The 24548-nt window shown below is 39.3% G+C and overlaps 1 protein-coding gene across 2 annotated transcripts; it reads right to left on the bottom strand.

Annotated features, from left to right (window-relative positions):
- Positions 1–1205: 1205 nt before the first annotated feature.
- On the bottom strand, positions 1206–24000 carry LOC122663645. 2 transcript variants are annotated; one of them, XM_043859251.1, is made up of 5 exons: positions 23797–24000; positions 23430–23496; positions 22543–22673; positions 2130–2576; positions 1206–1747 (listed from the first exon to the last, which is right to left on the bottom strand). In XM_043859251.1, exons 2-5 carry the CDS (start codon positions 23454–23456, stop codon positions 1333–1335), a joined length of 1020 nt encoding a protein of 339 aa, XP_043715186.1. In that variant the 5' UTR covers positions 23457–23496; positions 23797–24000; the 3' UTR covers positions 1206–1332. The 2 variants fall into 2 exon arrangements, with proteins under 2 accessions (XP_043715186.1, XP_043715185.1); XM_043859250.1 differs by having other exon boundaries at positions 23430–23503; positions 23797–23998.
- Between the last annotated feature and the right edge of the window lie 548 nt (positions 24001–24548).

The raw sequence follows: 24548 nt of genomic DNA, 5'->3' as shown, positions 1-24548 counted from the left end.
AAGAGAGGAAAAATGAATAATGAGGAGATATCTTTGATATGTTAAAAAAAAAAAAGCTTAAGTTATTTTTTTTCCTTTGGGGGTAGGGGTGAGGAAGAAGAAAAAATTAAGCTAACAAGGAAGCAAGACCCTGGTATTATCTTCTAGCATTTGAATTACAAGCTTGGAGGATTTTTAAAAAACCTATAATATTAGATTTTGATGTTAAGCTAATGTTAGCAAAAGGACCGAATTTCCCTCCACCCACGATGATTGATATCCCATTCACCAAAGGGCGGGAGAGGGTGGGAATGGGTATCAGAAGGATATTTTGGAACATACTAAAACCCTAGGAGAGGTTTGAGAACCCTACGATGGTGGGTGAACCGTCCTCTATGGGTGGAGGAAAACTGTCTTTAGTAAAATTTCGTTCTCTTTGGAGTAGAAACAAGATGCAACATAGAGCACCGCAGAGATGGACTTTAATGTGATAGTAGGAAAGATTGATGATGACCTGAGTTGACCCCATTGTTAGTTTTAAAATGGATTGATCAAAGGTTGAATGGTCAATCACTGAATGTGAAGCATCAACCAAACCTAACCTACTCCAATAATTGTGATCCCCATGTGAAATTTTTGTCATTTAGATTGAAACAGACACAGCAAAATATGCAATAATGTTCTACAAGGGGGAAAAATGTCGAGATATCTTAAAACAGAAACATATCAAAGCCCAGATGGCCCAGAAATGCTGGTAAAGTCAAATAAAATCTCTGCCTGAATTGGGATTTACCTCACTCTAGCATGGTTTGAGGAATCGATATCAGATCGCACGATTCATATCTGTATCAGTCTGAATCAGTATCAGTCTCTGCACCCAAAGTGACAAAGTAGCCGCTGCTAACCCAGCAACAGAAATAAAATGTATACAATGCCCACAACACCAAGAAATCTAACAGTATAACAACTCTCATACCACGGTAGTGTGGCAAAGAACCGAATAAAGAAGCAAATGAATACAATTCAGATAATAATAATAATAACAACTATAGGGAAGATAAAAGCGACATTGCTTTAAAAGTTTACATACCCGAGTGGGCAGTCTGTTTCTTCCAGTCTCCAATACCCATCTTAACCACCCTGGTCTAAAACGATGCTCCAGTTCTGATACACCAAGCTCTATCTTCTCTGTGGAACAATTCAACTTTTTTTCTAAAAAAATCTGCTGATAAGAGCTCCTATTTCATTCCCTTCCGTTAAGCAAAGAATTGTCCTTGCAATAAAATCTCACAATCTGAGGATGATAACTCTTCCAAAACCTGATTGCTTACCCCCACAAAACAATCTCATTACCTAAATGAGATTTGCCTTTTTTAGAAACCTGATTGTTCTGCAATAGAATGGCCATATTGACTCCACATAATCCACGTACTTCTCGGCCACCCATTCTCCAAACTCTATAAGTTTCCTCTTAGACAAAGCTTTGTAATCCAAATTTTTAGTGTCAAGCACAGGTTGCCAGAAACGGGCTCGTAGGTCTTCCTTGAGCTTCCCTTGGGCCATATAGTTGTAAGCTAGTAGAGTGTAGGTTGGGAAGTTCTTCACCACAATCATTGTTTGCTTAAAAGTGAAGACATAGAGAGCACAGAGTCCCTGGAGCATTTTAATGTAGAGAGCCATGATCAGTGGCCCAAGGATCCACAAAGGTCTTAACTCCTTCGAGACACTGGACCCATAAACAATATTCACTGCCAGGTACCACGGTATGCTGCAAACATGGTAGATTGATCAGAAAATATTCAAGTTTCTGTACCGTAATCTATAAGTCAAAAATATCTACACCATAATTAAAAGTAAAATAAGATGTGCATGATGACTGCATCACAAAAGTATGCTGAAATATGTATAGTTCCTCATATACTGATTTCACTTTCTTTTACAAGTTCTCAAGTCAGTGACTCTTAGTAACCTACTGACCAGTCGGATATTAAAGAAAATGACATGTATCTTCAATCAGATGGAATAAGCCTATATCTAATAGTGCACCAATGATAACAAACTTCCTTGAATATAAAACAAACAAACAAGAAAAGAACATGGTCTGTATTTCCTAAGTTACCATAGTATACCATATAACATTTTACACTCACAATATCAGTAGTGGAATCTTTATCATTGCATCCAGTCCCAGAAAGTAACACCAAGCTGCCTTCACAATCTTCACTGTTACCTGCTTCTGGTCGTCACTTTGATGTTCTGAAATTTTACTCTCAGATGGTCTCTCACCCAAAACTCCATTAGTTGCTGGACTAGAAGATTTTGTGCGCAAAATCATCAACCATTTCTTAAATAACTTCTGAATAGCTACAGATCCTAGTGAAGTCCCATCTCCTTCTGAAGCATAGACATTCTGGACATCTAGAGATTCTGTTGCAGTTTCTTCACCCTCATGTGGTACATACGAGAGTTTAACAGAATCCTTTGGCAATTTATATCCACTTGATCTGCTTCCTGATTCATTGCTCTGGGCGCTGCCTTTGAAAGCTAAGATCTTTAAAGGTCTTCTGACTGGTCCGAGAACACGAGAGGTCCCTATGCTGTGGAAAAAACTTCAAAATTAGACCATTTAGGCAAATACAAAAGGAATAGGTTCAGCTACAAGTGAGTTCAGGTGTAAAGCCTCGTCAACCCTATTAATTTATTTCAATGCAATATGGATATACAAAAGGCATTACTACCAGAGTCAGTAAAGTAGCCTTACTTCCAATATTTCTAACATCAAACTTAAGAGAGTTGGATAACGAAAAATCATAGAGAAGCCTTGCTTCCAACATTTCTAACATCAAACTTTAAGAGAGTCTGGATAACGAAAAACCATATAATCTCTGAACCAGTTTTTCATGTCAAGGCATGAATTAAAAGAGCAAGAATATATATATATATATATTTTTTGGAGGGGAGGAAAAGGGAAGGGTGGATGAGCAACCAAATGATTCTAACCAGCATTGAAGAAAATAAATCAACAAGAGAACATGCAGAGCAGACAAATGGCAAAACATAGTAGCTGATGTGCCTTAGCACTTACTCTTCAAGTGAATGACAAACATCGCTCACTGGATCTTCATGTAAAGACTCCTTCCTCGTTCTACTTATTCCTTGTGAACATCACATAATTACTACAGAACTTAAAGAATGCAAGTTAATTACAAATATTCATCATAGTTATACCTTCTCTAGCTCAAATTAATTCGACACAACCAGACCTTTCCACGGAACAAGTTTCGTTACTAATAGGCCAGAATCACAAAGTCTGCTTCTCCTATAAAGATTATCTTCTCACATCCAAGCCTTTAGCCCATACTTATCATTAGCCAGGTTCTATGACAGATGATCATGTGGGTTTACAATATCCTTCCATGCACTTCTCCCATACTATTTTCAGGTCCAAATCCCAATCACAAGTCCCATATTTCATTCAAACTATTTTACTTAACGCTTCTTGCAACCTATTAAAGCACCAAAGACAATATTCATAAGCTTCAAGCTCCTCAAACCCAACACTAGACCTTTTAGTTGCACATACAATTTCTTAACTAATGCACCCTAGTTGGAAGATATGGATCGGGAGAGTCAAGAACACGCTTCTAGGGTTTAACGTGACTCTTCAAGGATGCAACGTAACTTTCCAGGGTTATGGGGTAGAACACTTAAAGGTTCAAAATACTCAACAGAGTAATATTTCATTAATCAATTCTTCACCACTGAATGAGAATAGCTCTTACATATTTAAAGAGAAAAATAAACTCTAATTCTCAAGCCCTAATTGCAATCTATCCTACAGCTACTATTAAATCAGAAATTACATCATAAAATAGAAGAAAAATAAATACCAAAGTAAATCCTAATCTAAGCTAGACTCCTTGACAATTAGAAATACTAAAATTAATAAAACCTAAATTAAGAAATCTATCTCTCGCTCTCTCTCTCAAAATCATCCCAAAGGGGAAGACTCTTCAAAGTGGCGTCAATATTTACTTTCCAAAGTATTAAAATCTCACAGCTTCCTAAAATATAGGAAAGAAGAGAACAGGCCTCTATCTCACACCATGTGTAGATCCATTCCTTCCCAAAACCGATATCTTCTTAGATAGAATTTCCAATTCCTAAAATATAGGAATGTGAAGATAGTGAACTATAGAAATCGGCTAGGGGCTGATTGAAATTAGTTAGAGATCTTCTTGAAGTCAAATCCATAATCCACATGGCAAGGGGTGAATCGGCCTTGATGATGTGGCCTAGTCTGAACCAATTTGAAGTTTGGTCTTGGCTCGGTTTGGCATGCAGGTCTGGGCCTGTGTCATTAACCCACCAACTGACATTTTTCCTCATCATTTCATCCTTTTTATAGAAAAATTTCACTACCGTTTCACCTAAAAGCTCAAACTGTTAGCGAAGGGAAGCATCAATGTACACATCAACACTCCCCCGCACGTACAGACCAAGATCCCATGGTCCATGCACGTGGAGAGAGAGAGAGAGAGGAACTAGGTCATTGGGATCTCAGTTCTGATACCATGTTGATATTTGAGAAATTATGACTTGATTCAATAATGACACTGGCCCCTTTATTTATAATAGTATGAAGTAGGGTTACAGTAGAATAACCAAAAAGACTGAACTACCCCTTTACCCATATTACACCCATATTACAAATAATAAGATACAACCTTTATTGACTCTTAATTATAGCTTACAAGCTGGTGAACTGCCACAGCTCCTGCTGCTAGACAAAGTGATCAAATGGTTGACACTGTCCCATATAATCAGCCCTTAAAGAAAATACTAACAGGACAGAAAATGAGGCTGGTAGTAACATTTCAGGGTAGGGTACCAGTACAAATATCGTAATAAAAATTTTCATATTTTATTTACTTTGCCTACAGATACCTCAATTAAAAGTTACCTTCCATTGTATCCCTAACAATGTAGCATACAAGTACTATAGTCATATTTACAGAAAATCACCACTAACACAAATTGAACAGCAGGCTCTCTCATGAATCACGATCACATATCATGATCTCTGACATCTCTACACTCTATAGTTAAAGTACTGTGGAGGCTTACTGATTTTGGTATCTACCAAGCATTGGACAACGAACGAAGCAGCAAAGTATTTGAAAAGAAAATAGATAACAACCCTGAAAATATGTAATATATTTGACTAGATAATGTACTACTGTAATTGAATAGTTAAAACAGTACAAAAATAGGACCTATTCTCGGAGAATAAAAATCCAGATTAGGAGAATAGTTAATAGAAGCAAATCAGATGGTCTGATGACCACCAAACTCCAATCGAGTTTAGTAAACAAGTTATAGAACAATTGCTGAAATTCTGAAATTGATCCAAGGACTGGATCAAAAGATATAAGGCAATCCTAGTTGGGCTAGGGGAGGAGTAAAAAACTAAAACAGTAATTTCACCAATCAAAGCAGACTTCGGAAGAGAGGAATAGATAGATTAACCGATCCTGAATATATATTAAAAATCTCAGCAATATCAGAGTAGTAAATCAGTAAATCAATTAAGTATTCAAAAGGACAGAATCCAAGTTAAGAGATAAGGACATAATAGGGATTTCAGTATAACTGCAGATCGGTCGGTCGGTCTGATCTGGACCAAATTCTGATCTAAGGATTTGTTTCAGGTTGAAGAACAACTGATAAAAATTTGAAGACAATCTAATGGCTAGATTCTCCTAACTCAAATTCATGCAAAAAGACACTTGAATATGAATCCCGGGTCAGATTAAGAATTGTATAAAAATCGGAATAATAATTGTTAATGGAGGAAAAGAAAAAGGAAGAAGAAGATAACAATAAGAGAAACACCGGGTTGTGGTGTTGGAAGGATCGAACACCAACCAGCCTTGATAGAACACAAGGTTTTCTTGATCAGACACAAGGCTGCTTCACCATTGGAGAAGAAGAGCAGCAAAAACGTTTCATTAATCAAAATTAATGTACAGTGCTGAACCCCCTTAACTAATAAAGTAACCTAAACTAACTAGGAAACTGAAATAATAAAGGATATTGACTCAAAACAGGGCTGGACTAGTAGAATAATAATTCAGCCTAACCAAAACACTAAATAACAATTAAAATAAAGAAATAAAGACACTAACTTAACTAATCTCGTATGCCTAGCCTCTACCCATATTATAGGCCCATTACAATGAAAACACATGGGAGGCTCAACACATATATAACCCAGCCCAAAGCTTATTTCTAATAAAATAAGATCATTTAGGTGATTTAACTGCATCACTAGACGCATGCAATTTCAGAAGCAGCAATTGTAGATAAAGCCTCTCTAGCAGCTGACTGGAGTTTGAATTTATGAGAAGTTGAGAGAAAGGGAAAAAGTACCATAAAGAATCAAATAAACAGAAACTCACAATCGGGCATATCCTCTGCCCTGCCATTGTCTTCACAATGTTTACAAGATCACAAGGGAGTTCACGATGTCAGTGCATGCCATGGCCATTGGCCTTTCATTAAACACCAAATAGAATTGGTCGAGTGAAGAGCAATGTAGACTAATACTGAACCAGAAAAATCCAGTAGAAGATTAGCTTGAAGTCTTGGAAAGGATCACAGAATAGGGTATCATAGTCCAGCAACAGGAGAAATTTGATATTCCAGACTAAGGAATTCAGAACACCATAAAATCCTGATTGAGAGCATGGTCCAAAATCTTGCGATATATCGCCGATATTTCGGGATATTTCGGATATCTCGACACTGCCGAGACGAGATGACCATACGAAATGAAAAAAGTCCAAATTTCGGAATATTTCGTGAAATTTGGGTATCTTTCGTCGAAATTTTGTGAAATTTCGGTATATTACTTAAACAATGGAATGCACCAAAAAAAAATGTGTATTTAACAATTTATACATTAGGGGCCGACCATATACTGTCAATCAAGGGTGCAAACCCAAAACACCACTTTGAGTTCATTTTTGTGCAATATGAAGGTTTAAATGTGTTTATTTAGCTTAAATAAGGGTGTACATAAAGTATCAGGTCTTAATATGGCCAAAACCCCACCGAGATGGAATGCCGAAATATGGCAGAAAAAATACCATATTTCGGCGAAATTTCGGTATATTTCGGATATCTCGACCAGCCCGAGATACCGAGATATCGCGAGATTTCAAACTACGATTGAGTGTAGGTATAACCCTATAGAATAGGACTGCAAAGTATCTCAGAAAACAAACAAAGAATCTGTTCTGTGCAGGCTATTCCTAGTAGCAATGGGAAATCGGACAGCAATTATGAAATTAGAACTCTAGCTATAGTAAATAAGAATTTAAGAGCAAAATTTCTAAGGATAGCACACCAGAAACTAGTATGTTAAGTTTGATGCTAAAATAGACCTGCAACTAGTGAGATATTAAAATAGAACATAAGTAGAATTGAAGGGTAAAACATGGACGTCTCAGGTACTAGAAGAATGGATGAATCTGCTCTGTTTGAATAGGGTGAGTAGAATAGAAATATGGGAAAATAGGACAGGAATCCACCAAAACATGTAAAGAAAATCAACTATTCCACTGAGAAGCCCACCTTAGCCTTCACTTGAAATCCACCGAGTACACCACTGAATCCACAACAGCACAATTCAGGGGGGGGGGGGACTTAAATAGGTGGGAGGCCTTTGCTCATCTATTTATAATGTAAGCTAACCTAAAGGCAAAAGATAAGATAAAATAATAAATAAGAAGTGAAATGAAAAAAAAAACTACTACAAAAACCCCAACTTAACTGACTAAATTATGTATTCCTATCTCCTTCCCATATTTTAGGCCAATTAAGGACCAAAGGCCCAACATATATATAACCCAACCCAAGGCTTATTTCCACTAAAGTAAGCCACTTTTATGATCTATCTATATCAATTCCCCCCATTGTTGGAAAAAAAATTCGTCTTTGAGTTTAGAAGTGACAGAGAATTAGCACCACACGACCAACTTTCATTCTAAAATATAGTTCTAGCTACTCTTTAACAAGAAGAACAAAAATCAGCAACTCTTGAACCCTTCTCGTCTAAGACATAAAGGATTATCATAAACTCCATAAGCTCTTCAGCAGTAGAAACAACATTGTGAACTTTCATGGCTTCAAGTTGATTTACCTTTTAATTCTTCTCAGCCATGACCTCATTTTTTATGCAATGAAGCTCATCAACTCTAAACACTTCTTCCTTTGTTAGATCAGCAACCACATATGCTTCCTTGGTAGAAATTTCTCTGTGTTGAACCTCTTGCTTCCGAGGGACTTCAGGAGTCTCATCTTTAGGAGGAATAGTGGCCCTTTGGTGCAACCTTCTGAGCTAGTTTTTGAATTATCTCAATGAGCTGGTTGATGGAAACTTGTAATTTTCCCGTAGAATCCATAGCGCTGATCATAGTTGTCACAACAACCCAAGATGGTGGCCAGACACCTAGGCATCTTCTTGATTCTAAATTTCGACAACATCATAGGAGGCTATGGAGGAACACCAAGATCCTGTAGAAGGCCTTTAAGCCAGAGTACCTCACAAATACCATGCGCCATGGCTCGAAACTCAGCCTCTGCACACGATCTTTAAACCATAGTCTGCTTCTTGCTTCACCATGTCACAAGGTTTCCTCCAATAAACGTGTAGTAGCCAGTTGTGGACCTGCGGTCATCAGGCAAACCAGCCCAATCAGCATCAGTGAAAGCTTCAACTTTCATATGACCATGTGGAGAGAAAAGGACTCCTTTGCCTAGGGCTGACTTCAAATATCGTAGAATACAATTTGTTGCCTCTAAATGCGTGGTATGTGGATCGTGCATGTGGCTCACCAAACTCACTGTGTGTACTATATCAGGCCGAGTATGAGAGAGATAAATCAGTTGACCAACTAGTCGCTGGTACTATCCTTTATCAACTGGTTCTCCATCCTTGCTCTTCAAGTGAGAATTAGCCTCAACAGGCACATCACTTGGACGACTTCTGAGTATTCCAGTTTCTAACAAAAGATCCAAGGTGTACTTTCTCTGGGAGAGGAAGATGTCGTGGCTTGAACGAGCCACTTCTATGCCCAAAAAAATATCGAAGGTAACCCAAATCCTTGATTTTAAACTCCTAACCCAAGTATTTCTTAAGATTGGAAATTTCACCTAGATCTCTTCTTGTCACAACTATATCATCGACGTACACAATAAGAACCATGATATGTGGACCAAATTGTTGATGAAAAGAGTATGATCAGCATTGCTCTGTATATAACCCACGGATATCATTTCCTTGTGGAATCGACCAAACCATGCTCTGGGAGACTACTTTAACCCATACAGTGTACGTTTCAACCTGCATACTTTCCCATGAGTCTCCTTGATTGCAAATCCACGAGGAATTTCCATGTAAACTTCCTCTTCAAGCTCACCATGAAAGATTTTTGACATCGAATTGTTGCAGTTCCCATCCCTGATTGACAACACATGAAAAGATTACCCGAATGGTATTCATCTTTGCAACAGGTGTAAAGGTCTCTTGATAGTCTATGCCGTAAGTCTGAGTGAAGCCCTTAGCCACTAATCTGGCCTTATCTGTCCACAATAACGTCAGCCTTTTGTTTCACAGTAAAGATCCATTTGCAGCCCACAAGCTTCTGTCCCTGAGGAAGAGTCACAAGTTCCCAAGTGTCATTCTTACCAAGTGCATGCATTTCTTCTAACATAGCTTCTTTCCAGCAGGAGTGTGTCATAGTTTCCTGCCAACTCTGAGGAATGGAACCAGAATATACAGAAAGCACAAAGGCACGATAGGAAGGGGGAATCATAAAATAAATTTGAAAATAGGATGTTGAGTACACGTCCTAGTTACTTTTCGGACAGCAATGGGTAACTCAAGATAAGGATCAAGTGAGGGAAGAACATTACCAGATTCAGTGGGAGGAGAACTTGGATCCGAGGGCAGCGATTGAGGTGGTAGAGCAGTAGTGGTAGTGGTGTTATCTTGTTGTTTGTGAGAATGACTCCGAACAAATACCTTCAATGGTTTGGTGCCTATATTCACCCCCTGGACAGAACGATCATCACTAGTAGACTCCGCTGAATAGGAGAATCGGCATCAGCTGGAGGAACCAAAGAGTCATCAACAGATGTGTCAAACGGGAAAATCAGCGCACCTTCCCCAAAACCAGACTCCCCCTGAAGAAGTGCTGACCGTTAATAGTAAGCCTCGTTATCTTGAAAAACCACATCCAAGGTGACCAACAAGTGACGAGATGGAGGATGGTAACATTTGTAGCCCTTCTAAGTAGCAGAATAGCCAAGAAAGATGCAGCGAAGTCTGCAAAAATCAAGTTTTCCTTTCTGATGATGATTCTAGGCGAAACAAACACACCTGAACACTTTAGGTGGGACAATGAAAGTAGTATTGCCTTGGAGAGCTTCCAAAGGAGAGCGACCATCCAAAACACGAGATGGCATCTAATTCATTAAATAGGCTACTGTGAGAATGGCATCACTCCAACACTGGGAAGGTACATGCATCTCAAACATTAACAAGCGAGCCACCACCAACAGATGGCGGTTTTTTCTTTCGGCAACCCCAATCTAGGCAGGTGTGTCGACACAACTTGTTTGATGAATAATAATATGATCGGCCAAGTAGGACTGAAATGCACCATCCTTGTATTCTGTGTCATTATCACTCCGGAAAAGTTCACTTTAGCATCAAACTAAGTCTTGATCATATTGTGGAATGTTCGAAAGCAAGAGAACACTTCGCTCTTGGAATGAAACAAATAAACCCATGTAGTACGAGCGTTACAATCAATGAAAATCACAAACCAGTGGTAACCCGTCACAGACACGCATCGAGCAAAAACCCAAACATCAGAGTGGATTAAAATAAAAGGACAACCCAGTCACATGATCAGCTCTTGAATCAATAATCCAGGTAACAGGGGCTACAGATGAACTATGACCAACAAAAGCCAATACCTGAGTTGACAAAATTAGAAGAAGCTGGGGCAAAGATGGCAGCAACATATGTAACACCCCGCAAGCAGGTCATGAATATATTGTAATTTGATATACTAAGGTATATTTATCTGTACAATGGTAGGTATTATATGATTTTAAGATGTATTGACCTGATACTTTGGCTTGATATTTTAAGACTTGGAAGACCTAAGTGGTACGATAACCGGGTTGAAATTGTGAATCGTTGTATCAAGCAAGGAGAAGGATTATTACTGTAGTCTTAGATTGGTAGGAGGCCAACTAGGAGCCAATACTACAGGATCTAATATGAACTAGTAGTCCAATGGGGCAGAACAAGGTTTTAGGTCAAAATTAGGGTTACGGTTTGAGGTGTTGGTTATCCTAGGCAGGTGTGGGGGAGTCTATCAGTGAAGGTTACTTTAAGTTTTGATGGAGGAATGTGTGTTGGAATGAATTGGCAGCAAGTTAGGTTTAGGGTTTTGGGTTTTGAAAGGTGGAAGATGATGGGATCTTGATGCAAGTTTATCACCAAAATGGGCTTATTTCTTTAGAAATAAGTCTAGGGTTGGGATATAAATATGTTGGGCCTTTGATCCCATGGGTTTTCTATGTAATAGGCCACTTTTATGGGCCTAAAATATGGGTAATTAGGTTGCATACGGAATTAGTTGTTTTCGTTCCATACTTAGTTATATTTTGGTGTTTTTGTTCATAAATTGAACCGGTTCAACCAATGGTTCAATTTAAGTTATTTTAGTAGTTTTCTTTCAAGTGTTTAGTGGGGCTAGACTAGGACTCTGTTTGAGTCTATTTCAGTTTCCTTGTTAGTTTAAGTTACCTAATAGGTTAAGGATTGGGTTAGGCCTTTCCTTTTTAGTGTAGCAGTCTATTTTTGAGTCTTTTATATAAGGTTGTAATGGGTTCAATTATGGAACACGAATTTTGATATTAATAAAAAGTTTTTGCTGCTCTTCTTCTCCATTGAAGATTTTTGTCTTATATTTGATCAAGGCTGGTGGGATCGGTGTTTGATCCGATTGAAACCTTACGGTGGGAAGCCCGGGTGCTTCGTTGGTAGGATTAGTGTTTGATCCAATCGACACGTTACGGTGTGAAGCCTGGGTGGTTCTTTTGAAGCTCTCCTTCAAGTTCAAGATCAAGATTCAAGATTTATTCAAGATCTTCTAACCAACTGAGCTAGATATATTCAAGATCCTCTAACCACTAAGCTACATATATTCAATATCCTCTAACCAACTGAGCTGCCCTTGCAACAACAGTAAGTTTGATTCATCCCATCCCCTCGCATTCTTCTCCTAATCCTCCAAACCACCCTAAAACCCTAATTTTCCCACCCATCTCCCAAAATTCTTAACAAACCATTCAACTAACAACACCTTCACATAATTGGATCGAGTATTCCCTTGCCCAATTGGAATATTCGAACCAAGCTGTTTTCCCATACACTATTCAAACCACAACATCCCTCCATCACTGAACAACATTCCCATAACCTAGATTCTGCCCAGACCAAACCGGTCAGCAAAATCCCTCCTTTTTTAGTTCGAACTCTCCATACCTACCCATATAGCATTCGATCCAAACCCTAACCCTAATTTCACCAAAAACCCTATTTTGACCTAGCCAATTCACCTATTTATAACAGATCCTGGTTTACTGGCTCCTAGTTGGTCTCCTACCAATCTAGGACTACATTAGATCTAAGGTTTATAATAATAGGAAATCAGGTAGTTGAATGGGCTTAATATTTAGGTTGAGTGTGGGTAGGGTGGAGGGGAATATATGCTGAAAGTTACGGCTAAATCAGATGGTTAAATCTAGAGTTATGGAGGTTTCCTAGTAGAGAGAGGAGAGGGGTAAAAGTGTAATTTCACACAATCGGCTGGGTGGATGGTAATGAAATTTGGATTGAGTCGTTCTTAGAGTTTGAGGCAGATTCGATCAAAATTTTAGTAGGTTCGAACGGTTAGATTTGGCTGGGAAGAATTCTCACGAAAATCACCTTGCATGTGACCTTCTAGAAGGGAAGAAGAAATAGTTGAATGGGCTTAATATTTAGGAAATCAGGTAGTTGAATGGGCTTAATATTTAGGTTGAGTGTGGGTAGGGTGGAGGGGAATATATATGCTAAAAGTTACGGCTAAATCAGATGGTTAAATCTGGAGTTATGGAGGTTTCCTAGTAGAGAGAGGAGAGAGGGGTAAAAGTGTAGTTTCAGACAATCGGCTGGGTGGATGGTAATGAAATTTGGATCGAGTCGTTCTTAGGGTTTAAGGCAGATTCGATCAAAATTTTAGCAGGTTCTAACGGTTAGATTTGGCTGGGAAGAATTCTCACGAAAATCACCTTGCATGTGACCTTCTAGAAGGGAAGAAGAAATAGTTGCAGGTTTTCAGTTCTAGACTTGTTTGTGGATGAAGAACAGATTGAATCAGACTTGGGGTGATGTTGTAGACTTGAACAGTGCTTGATGATGTAGAATCACTCTTGAAATCAGAACTTCAATGTAGAACTTGAACATAACAGCAATGGAGAAAACAAATAACCAATTCAAACCACCTGGGTTTCACACCGCAAGGTGTCAATCGAATCAAACACCGATTCTTTCAAACGATCCAACCAAGCTTCACACCGCAAGATGTCGATTGGATCAAACACCAATCCCACCAACCTTGATCAAACACAAGACAAAAATCTTCAATGGAGAAGAAGAGCAGGAAAAAGCTTTTCATTAATCAAAATCCGTGTTCAATGTTTGCCCCCCTTACAACCTTATATAAAAGACTCATAAATGAACTCCTACACTAAAAAGGAAAGGCCTAACCCTATCCTTAACCTATTAGGTAACCTAAACTGACTAGAAAAGTGAAATAACAAAGGAAATAAACTCAAAACATGGCTGGACTTATAGAATCCTAATCCAACCCAACTTAAATAACAATTTAATAGTCACATGACCACTTAACCAAGTCAAATGATCACTTCAGTGATCATATGACCACTAACCAAATAAAAAGAAATCTACCAACTAATCCCGTATGTAACCTTAGCACCCATCCATAAAAGCGGCCTATTACATAGAAAACCCATGGGATCAAAGATCCAACATGTATATAACCCAACCCTAGACTTGTTCCTAATAAAATAAGCCCATTTCGGTGATGAATCTGCATCAATTATATACTGTAATGTACTATAATTGTATGAATGTGTTTATATTTATGAGGAAATGTTATAAGAATCTTTTTATTTAATTCAGTTTCATATGATTTAATAGCTTTATGTTGAGAATGTGAGGGAATCAGACTAGTTTTGCTATATTAAAGAATGACTGTTTGGTATACTTGAATATACTTGTATCATTGCTTAATATGAATTGATATAAGTACTAGTATCTTTGCTTGGTTTGCATAAGCATGGGTTTGGTTATTTGCTTTATGAAGTGTTATTTGGAAATTGAGCATAATGTGAATTATTGAAAACTTATCTTGTGTACATGATCGGAGAATGTATGTGGACTGTATATGACATGCAAAATGATAAGAGGTTTATATTGAGATGTTACATGACAAGTGGTGTATGTATGTATGTGTACGAGACATGTGAACAAGAGTACAAGTTATGTGAACAAGTATACAAGATATGTGAATCAAGTGTATGAGATTGGCAATAGTAGTATTAAGAGAACATGACCCTGTGAATACTGTCCCTTTTCAGTAGGAGGTTAGCTACTGGATGACGTTTCTTACAAGCTGTCATTCGGGACTATGGGTTATTCCCTTGGGATTACGAGTCATCCTTTGGGACTACGACAATACGAGTCATCCTTCGGGCCTACGAGAACACGAGTCATCCTTCGGGACTACGAGAACACGAGTACGAGTAAGAACCATGTCATTCCTCTCCCAGGTTGCAGTACTGGGATAAATAATTGAATAAATGACATGAGGCCGGACACCTCAATTGTATGAGTACTACCGGTATTTCACAATATTGGCTAAGACCTAACATAATAGTAACACGTCATATTTGTACACTATAATTAAAGCACATGAACACTTGTTTGTATTGTATTATGTTTTCCTCACTGAGCTGTTAGCTCATCCCTGTTATATACTTCTTTTTCAGATGATGAGTTCAGAGGAGAGGTAAGCACAGCTCCAGATTCTATAGGTTGTTAGTGCACATGGCACACTAACCTTAGAGGTAGGTCATGAGAACTTAAGATGTTTGGATAAACAATGTGATAATACAATATTTTGATGTAATATAACTATTGATAACTAAGTTGAACTTTAGTATTTGCCACCAGTAGATGTATATACAATGTGTAAACCTTAAATCCAGCTCCAAGTGTTATTAAGTCTTCCGCTGTGTATGTATGTGATGTATGGGAGTTGGGTTATTATACAAATGTAAATGATGATTTCTGACCAATGCCCATGAGGGCAATACCTAATACCCTATCTGAATCTGGGGTCGTTACAACAAATGGCGTGGCTTGCAAGCTCAAGCTTGGTCATAAGACGCTTGAGAAGACGAGCTCATCCTCAAAGAGTGAGTTACCTATGGGTGCAACTGGGGTAACTTCCGTATGGTGAGCATGGGCTGAACTAGAGGAGCCACAACCACGTCCACAACCTCTACCACGACCACCATTAGCAGGTCGACCATGTAGCTTCCAACAAAAATCCTTTGTATGGTGCTCTTTCCCATAATACTCACAATTAACAGTTTCCTTATCAGATGAAGAACGATCACTGGAACATGTAATACCACGGTTGGGCATGAAACCAGGCCTAATAAACAATGCAGATCGCTCCTGAGTGATAGGTTGTAACATGGCAGCACACCTACTTTCTTCCAACTGAACAAGAGCATACGATTGTTCCAAAGTGGGAAAAGGGTCGCGACTAAACACCTGGGCACGAATCTGGTCGTATTCAATGTTAAGAGTTAAGACCAGCCAGAAAATCATAAACTCAGAGCATGTCTTCACGCTTCTTGAAGTTAGTGGCATCAGTGGTACATGAGGCTTGAAAGGTTTCATAAAAGTCAAGCTCTTACTAGAGACTGCGTAGTTCATAATAATACTGCGAAAGAGAGAGCTCTTTTTGTTTAATTTCGTGGACCCTCTTCCTTAATTCATAAATCTGGGCCGCATTCCCAACTTGAGAGTAAGTCTCCTTCGCCGCTTTCCAAATTTTCTCAGCGGAATCCAACAACATGTAACCGCAGGCGATGTTTGGTTGCATAGAATTGATAAAAAATGACATAACAAGAGAGTTATCAAAACTCCACTTCTTCCAGGAGGGATCAGCAGTAGAAGGCTTCTTAACTTCACCTGTGAGATATCTAGTGTACGCACGAGAATCAATCGGCAAGAAGCACGAACGTGACCAGATAAGATAATTAATCCCATCAAGCTTTATAGGACTAATAGGAAAGTAAGGAAAAACATCTGGGTACCCTGACCCATTCCCTCAATGTCGGTTGATGTAACATTGCCGTCTGACATGACTGACATGCAAGGAAGCAACTTTGGAAAGAAAGGAACATCAAATAGCACGAGCAACACCACAATATCCAAACATGATCACAAAAAAATCCTGCGAGCAGTCCGACGAGGCTGGATTAATGCATCAAGGGAACCGCGAAAAAAAAGGAGGGCCCTCGGTGGAGAAAAAACAGCCACCGAGGGTTATATCAATGGCGGCCCTCAATAGAGGACGGAAAAGAGAGAGAAGGCGGAGGTGAGAGGCGGGAAAGAGAGAGAAAGGCGAGAGGTTGAGGGGGCCAAGAGATGGTGTTGGGTGTTTGGCGGCGGCGGTATTAGCTTAGGATTATGACGGTACCGTGGCTAGGGTTCGGATCCCAAGAGATTTCCCAGCTGTGATACCATGACGAAATTCTTGGGAGAGAATAATGACTTGTGTCAATGTGACACAGGCCAGCTTTATATATAATAGAAAATAGAAAGATCTAGAATAGGAACAATTACAAGATTATCCCTAGGATAATTCTAACCTTGAATCCCTTATTACAACAATCACATTGTATGTAAATAATGAAACCAATCAAAATGTTAGAGAAGGCATCAAGTTTATAAAACAAAAAAAGTGTGCAAACAACTAGGGGTGTGCATGCCCAAGTGATGCAGGTTCAACATAGATATTGGCTTATTTCTTTAGAAATAGGCCTAGGGTTGGGTTATATACATGTTGGGCCTTTGTTCCCAAGGGTTTTCTATGTATTATGCCACTTTAATGAGCCTAAACTAGGGGTCCATAGGTTGCATACGGGATTAGCCCAATACTTAGTTTATTTTTATGTTTTCTAATTGAACAGGTTCAAATTGGTTGCATCCAATTGGTTCAATTTAAGTGATCATGTGACTTGGTTAAGTGGTCATGTGACAACTTAAGTGGTCATGTGATGTAAGTTGGGATGGATTAGGACTCTATAAGTCCAGCCATGTTTTGAGTTTATTTCCTTTAGTATTTTAGTTTCCTAGTCAATTTAAATTACCTAATAGGTTAGGGATAGGATTAAACCATTCCTTTTTAGTGTCTAAGTCTATTTTTGAGTCTTCTATATAAGTTTGTAAGGGAGGCCAGCATTGTAGACCAATTTGATTAATGAAAAAAGCTTTTGCTTGTTGGCTGCCATTGTTGCTGCTCCTGTGCTCCTTGTGAATATGCATCCTTGTGGTTCTATCAAGGTGGAAAGGGACTGGTGGAATCCGGTTGACTCCTTACGCCGTGACGGCTGGGAGGATCTTCTTCAAATTTGAAGGTGGCTTTATCCTTCACAACTGTCGAAGCTTGCTGCCAGTGGAATCTCCAGTAAGTTTGATGCCAAAATTCTTCTTCTAATCCTCTAATCCTTTCCCCCAATTGATCCCCTTTACTTTTTGTTTGAATCCCATAAACCCTAACTCCATTAAAACCCAAAATCTGCAACTCAATTCTGTCCAGAATTGCAGAATTTCAAAACTCATCCAAACCCTAACCTTTTTATACCATATTAACCCCCTAGACCTACCCATTACTACCCTATAAACCCCTTTCCCAATATCCAACCCAAACCCTAAGAATTGACCTAAATCCTAGTGCTGTCCATTCGAACCAGCAGCCCCTTTTGTTATTTGATCCGGTTGTTTGGCTCCTAGTAGGTCTCCTACCTATCTAGGACTACATTAATTGGTATCAGAGCTATGGCGGAGGGAAGCTCCAACCAAGCCTCGAAAGACCCACCTCCATTCGTTTTTAAGACCCGAGTTCGTCTACCCAATGGGAGCACAACCATATTAATTGTTGATGAGAGACGACGTAACAACATTATTTCACAATCCGTGGTAGATATGTTGTCCCAATCAGGAGAGATTTGCATCATGCCTACAGGTAAAGTCTGTGTTGAATTTGGGTGTTCTTCATACCATGATGGTGCTTGGTGTCAACCGGTACCCATAGTTGTCACGGCGTCACGGCGATCCAAGTCGGTGGAGGGGTGTCACGTCGATATATCGACATGTCGCCCGCCATGGCGTTGCCATGGCGAGCATGTCGACCATGTTTTATTTTTTATTTTCTCTATTTTTAATGTGTTAATAGATGTATACTCAAGCCATGTTTTATTTTTTCTCTATTGTTTCTCAAGTTTTACGAAGAAAATTCAGAAATCGAAGAAGAAATCGAAGAGGGAAAGAAGACATCTAAAGAAATTGAAGAGGGAAAGAAGAAATCGAAGAGGGAAGAAGAAATCGAAGACAGGAAGAAGAAATCGAAGAGGGAAAGAGAGACAGGAAGAAGAAATCAAAGAGGGTCGCCATGGCATAGGTCGCCATGCAGCCCTCTCCAGCGCCAGGACGCCATGGCGACGCCATGACAACTATGCCGGTACCACATTCAAAGAGTTTTATTGCAGTAGGTGGTGATTGGTTGGACGAGCGACAAGGTTGGATTGAACCTGAAAACAACTCGTGTGTCCTACCTGATCGACACCGTCTATACCATTTATTTACTCTAAAAGGGTTACAACCAAAGGTGACCACATCGACTGTACAGCCAGAGGGACTGCCCAACATGTCAACTCAAACGCAAGTGGCATCGACTGTGTTTGAAGTTTCACCAATGGCAGATGCACCAACAGAAGATCCTACTGAAGTGATCTATATTGAAGAAACCAATATAGATAAGGCTGAACCAGTAGAAGATGAAAAGCTGATTGAGAGCATTCCAAAGGAAAACAATGACCTTCAAGATGCTGCTCTTGAAGAGGTGGAGCTTGTGTCTCATGCATTAGATGAGAAGGTTGCTAGCACTGAAGGCTCTATGGACGAGACATTGATAGTTGCTGTTGATTCAAAGGCAGAACACATAGAGTTTGTTATGCCACCATGGATCTTCGAAGAGAAAGCTCCACGCATTGAAGACTTTATCCCCAATGTTCCTGCCTCACCGGAATTTTGTTTGGGGATGGTCAAAGCTGCTGGTCACATGTTGATTCCCCCTCATCACTGCAAAATTCGAGAACGAATTTTTTCAAGTTGGGGAGAGTTGATGCAAGTTCAACATAGATATTGGCTTATTTCTTTAGAAATAGGCCTAGGGTTGAGTTATATACATGTTGGGCCTTTGTTCCCAAGGGTTTTCTATGTATTATGCCACTTTAATGAGCCTAAACTAGGGGTACATAGGTTGCATACGGGATTAGCCCAATACTTAGTTTATTTTTATGTTTTCTAATTGAACCGGTTCAAATTGGTTGCATCCAATTGATTCAATTTAAGTGATCATGTGACTTGGTTAAGTGGTCATGTGACAACTTAAGTGGTCATGTGATGTAAGTTGGGCTGGATTAGGACTCTATAAGTCCAACCATGTTTTGAGTCTATTTCCTTTAGTATTTTAGTTTCCTAGTCAATTTAAATTACCTAATAGGTTAGGGATAGGATTAAGCCATTCCTTTTTAGTGTCTAAGTCTATTTTTGAGTCTTCTATATAAGTTTGTAAGGGAGGCCAGTATTGTAGACCAATTTGATTAATGAAAAAAACTTTTGCTTGTTGGCTGCCATTGTTGCTGCTCCTGTGCTCCTTGTGAGTGTGCATCCTTGTGGTTCTATCAAGGTGAAAAGGGACTGGTGGAATCAGGTTGACTCCTTACGCCGTGACGGCTAGGAGGATCTTCTTCAAATTTGAAGGTGGTTTTATCCTTCACAACTGTCGAAGCTTGCTACCAGTGGAATCTCCAGTAAGTTTGACGCCAAAATTCTTCTTCTAATCCTCTAATCCTTTCCCCCAATTGATCCCCTTTATTTTTTGTTTGAATCCCATAAACCCTAACTCCATTAAAGCCCAAAACCTGCAACTCAATTCTGTCCAGAATTGCAGAATTTCAAAACTCATCCAAACCCTAACCTTTTTATACCATATTAACCCCCTAGACCTGCCCATTAATACCCTATAAACCCCTTTCCCAATATCCAACCCAAACCCTAGGAATTGACCTAAATCCTAGTGCTGTCCATTCAAACCAGCAGCCCCTTTTGTTATTTGATCCGGTTGTTTGGCTCCTAGTAGGTCTCCTACCTATCTAGGACTACATTACCAAGTCTTTAAAAAAATGCTTTGTTGCCTAGGAAACACCTTGACAACTTTGGCTATGAATTATGATACCAAGTAATTTAGAGTGATCCTGAACCAGAGAAAACCAGTGGGAGATTAGCTTGAACAGCAGAAATTTGATATCTGAGACTACGTTATTTAGAGCAACAAAAAATTACAGTCGAGATTAGGTATGACCCTGTAGAACCGCTCTACAAAATATCTCAGAAAACAAACAAAGGATTTGTCCTGCACAGGCTATTTCTATTAGCAATAAGAAACAGGGCAGCAGTTCTGAAACTAGGACTCTAGCTGCTGTAAAGTAGAATTTAAGAGGAGAGCAAACCACAAACTAGTATGCTAACTTTGAAGTAAAACAGACCTACAACTAGTGAGAAATTGAAATAGAAAATAGACAGATTTGAAGGGTAAAACAAGGGTGCCCCAAGTAGCAAAAAAATAGATAAATCTAACCTGTTTGAATAGGGTAAGTAGAATAGGAAGATAGAAGGAATAATAGGGCAGTAACCCACCAACAGTGCTTTTGGACACCTTAGCCTTCAGCTGGAATCCACAACAGCAAAATTCAGAGAAAAAAAAACAGAACTGATTTTAACTTTAAATCCATGGAAGGCCTATGGCTTTTACATATATTTATAATGTAAGCTAACCTACGTAAGATAGAGTCAGAACTGATGATAGATAAGCTGATCCAAAATAAAATAATAAAAAACAACCACCTATTTTACTAAAAGACAGACACGAGATAGAGACAAGAGATAAGAAAGGGACAAACTGGATTGCTATCATTAGACCTATTCCAGCTAAAGTTAATATAAAATAATAAATAAGAAGAGAAATAGAAAATAACTACTAAGACCCCAACTTAAGTAGCTAATAAATGCTGTATTCCTCTCTCCTATCCATATTTTAGGCTCATAGCCCATTACTTTGAAACCCCTTCAACCAAAGGCCCAACACATATGTAACCTAACCAAGTACTTATTTCCACTCAAATAAGCCCACTTCTGTGGTTTGTCTACATCAAAGTGTGACATGTGGAAACCTACGTGCTTCCTAATAACCTCTTTTATCCCTTGGACATCAGCTCAGAGCTCTAGACAAGGAAAAAAATTGGTTGGGTAACTACTGCAGCTACCAATTTATGTCCATTAAGATTTTCTCATATACAACCATATCATACCGTATCATCACAAAAGAAATATATATTCTGGGCTGTCCACCAAAGAGTTCCCGAACATATGTCCATATAACTTGTATCAAGATAATTCTCTTCTGGAAGGAAAGCACACCTAAATCTCCCGTAATTTCTGTCTGCCTACATATGATAGATAGTTGCACAGAACTCTCTCTCTCTCTCTCTCTCTCTCTCTCTCTCTCTCTCTCTCTCTCTCTCTCTCTCTCTCTCTCTCTCTCTCTCTCTCTCTCTCTCTCTCTCTCTCTCTCTCTCTCTCTCTCTCTCTCTCTCTCTCTCTCTCACACACACACATGCACATATCTCTGCTGCACCTTGATTGTCTTGGGCCCAATTCCAATACCTGCTTACAAATAAGACAGCAAAATAACAAGTGATTGTGGCACTACTCATCTGACTGGCATAGAATACATCTAGATGACAGCAATAGGCCTCACCAAAACAACTTATCTAGGTTCAGAGGAGACTCGTTTGAAGTCATCCATACAATAAAAGAGTGCCTTGCTGTAGAGACCTTGAACCAACTTCAATACTTGCTTTGATATGTGGAAAGAAGATATGAACATCTAAATAGAGCATATCTGTAGACATACTTTCCAAAATAATCTTATAATATAAACATTAAAAAGAAAGTAGCATTGATGCATTCATTGAGGGCATATCTCACACCTTAAATGGAGGCGGTGCTTCGAAGAGGTCCATCCATCTGATCTCCTACTTAACTGACGAGCTACAAAAGGTTTCAACTTCACTCCTTTGGTCGATGAGATGGGCGTTGAGGAAAAGGCCGCATAGGAACCCTAAAAACCAAAGAACATCAACTATAATCAACAGAGCAAACATACCACATGAGACTTAAGAGGTGGGTCTAGTAACTTCTTGATCTGTAATTAAAGCCACATTGCTACAACAGATAAGTTCATGTCCACAATTATGTCAGGTATGCTGGTTCACAGAGCAGAGGGGGGCTCCCAGGTTCTAACACCAGTGATCGTGTTACGTGTGTATGAAAGGCCTCATGTACATGAGAGGCCATGGCTTGCATGGCTATGTATGGGTAATTTACATATATTACGGTGATAGAAATGGTTATCGTAAAAGGTAGCGTTGTGCGTGAGTTGAATTGGTTTTCAGTAACTATGAGAGTTAGTGGGTTAGTTATTTATATATGGAAGGAGTCATGAGTGGTAAGATGTATAACGGCTATACAGCCAATCCTATTTATTAATAATTACAAATGAAGAGGATAAGTGTTCAAATCCCTAATTTATCTTCTGCGATAGAGGGTAGGCTTCCTCACCCGAGGCAGAGGCCTGGCTTCCCTTAAAGCCAACACATAGCTCTCTCTCTCTCTCTCTCTCTCTCTCTCTCTCTCTCTCTCTCATCACATCTCCCACCAGGCAAGTGACAGACCGTGCAACACATTTTCTGTGTGATGATCAGACAACCACAACATTTTTGGTGCACTTGCATCAACAAATTCGAACATCATGGAAGACAAGGTTCACTAGTTCTCACAAGACTCGAGAATTTCAAGTTATGGTAGCTGTAAATACCTGTGTCTGATTGGCTATTAGTGCCATTCCCTCCTCCTCAAGCACCCATTCATCTACTCGAGCATGCCTGATATCTGAACCACATAATAGTCAACAATACTACTCTTTGCAAATTGTAAAGATCCCAAGCCTCAACCAAATGATTACTTATGAACAAAAAGAATATAGAACAAGAAATGAATCAAACAAACCAGCTGAACAAACCCTAATATCAAACAGCAGAACCCAAAGTTATAGAAAACACCAAAGGGTTCCCATTAATGAAGACTGCGGAAAGTTCTAACAGAAATCGCTCCTCAATTGATACTAAATATGATCAAATTTTCAAATAATAACAATAAATAATCAGAAAAACCAAAATACGTACCAAAGAAGATTTGCTGTCGAGATAATTGGAGAAAACAAAACACCGCCAAAGAGGAATTATAATTAAAAGGTATAAGATATAAAAGCAAAAGGATCAGCTCTACCCCGAAAGAAAAATGTAAGCTTTCTGCTTTCCTTCCACGGGTTCTGAAAAATAAAAAGATACTTCAAATCAGAGAAGCGTTATAAGCAAAGAAATTTGCAGATAAAGAGGGGGAGAGGAAGGGGATGGGAGGGAGAGAGAGAGAAAAGGCCTCGAAGCAGAAATTGCGATAAGATGAGAAGTGACTGCGGTTTGGTCGTATTAAACCCGGTCGGAATCAAACCGACTGGGTCCGAGCTGGATTGAGTGGGCCAATCTCTGGTCAGGCTGGTTAGGCCAGTGCTCTCATGCAGGAATGTTATTTCCACCATGGAAATGCCAACTAGTAGGGGTATAACTTGGGCCTGAAAAGCCCGAGCCCACTCAAAAATTTATGGGTTTGGACTGGGTTATTTCATCCCACAATCTGAGCTTGGGCCCAGAATCTCAATCTAAGGTCGATTAGATTGGGGCTTTGGGGTAAGGCCTCAGGATAGGCCCAGCCCAAATCCAACCCGAAGCCAGTGGGCTGCACTTGGGCTGAGGCCATCATAGCTCGATGTTGGGCCGATCCAGGCCTGGCCAAGGCTAAGGTAACTTGGGCCAGCCCGTCCAAGTTTCATCTCCTAAAGACTACTATCAAAAAAGGGGGGGAAAAGGGGAGTATTTGT

This window comes from Telopea speciosissima, chromosome 6 (genome assembly GCF_018873765.1).
Source record: "Telopea speciosissima isolate NSW1024214 ecotype Mountain lineage chromosome 6, Tspe_v1, whole genome shotgun sequence".
Classification (NCBI taxonomy): domain Eukaryota; kingdom Viridiplantae; phylum Streptophyta; class Magnoliopsida; order Proteales; family Proteaceae; genus Telopea; species Telopea speciosissima.
Note: the sequence above shows the minus strand (reverse complement) of the source record. Positions and strands in the feature narration are given on the sequence as shown.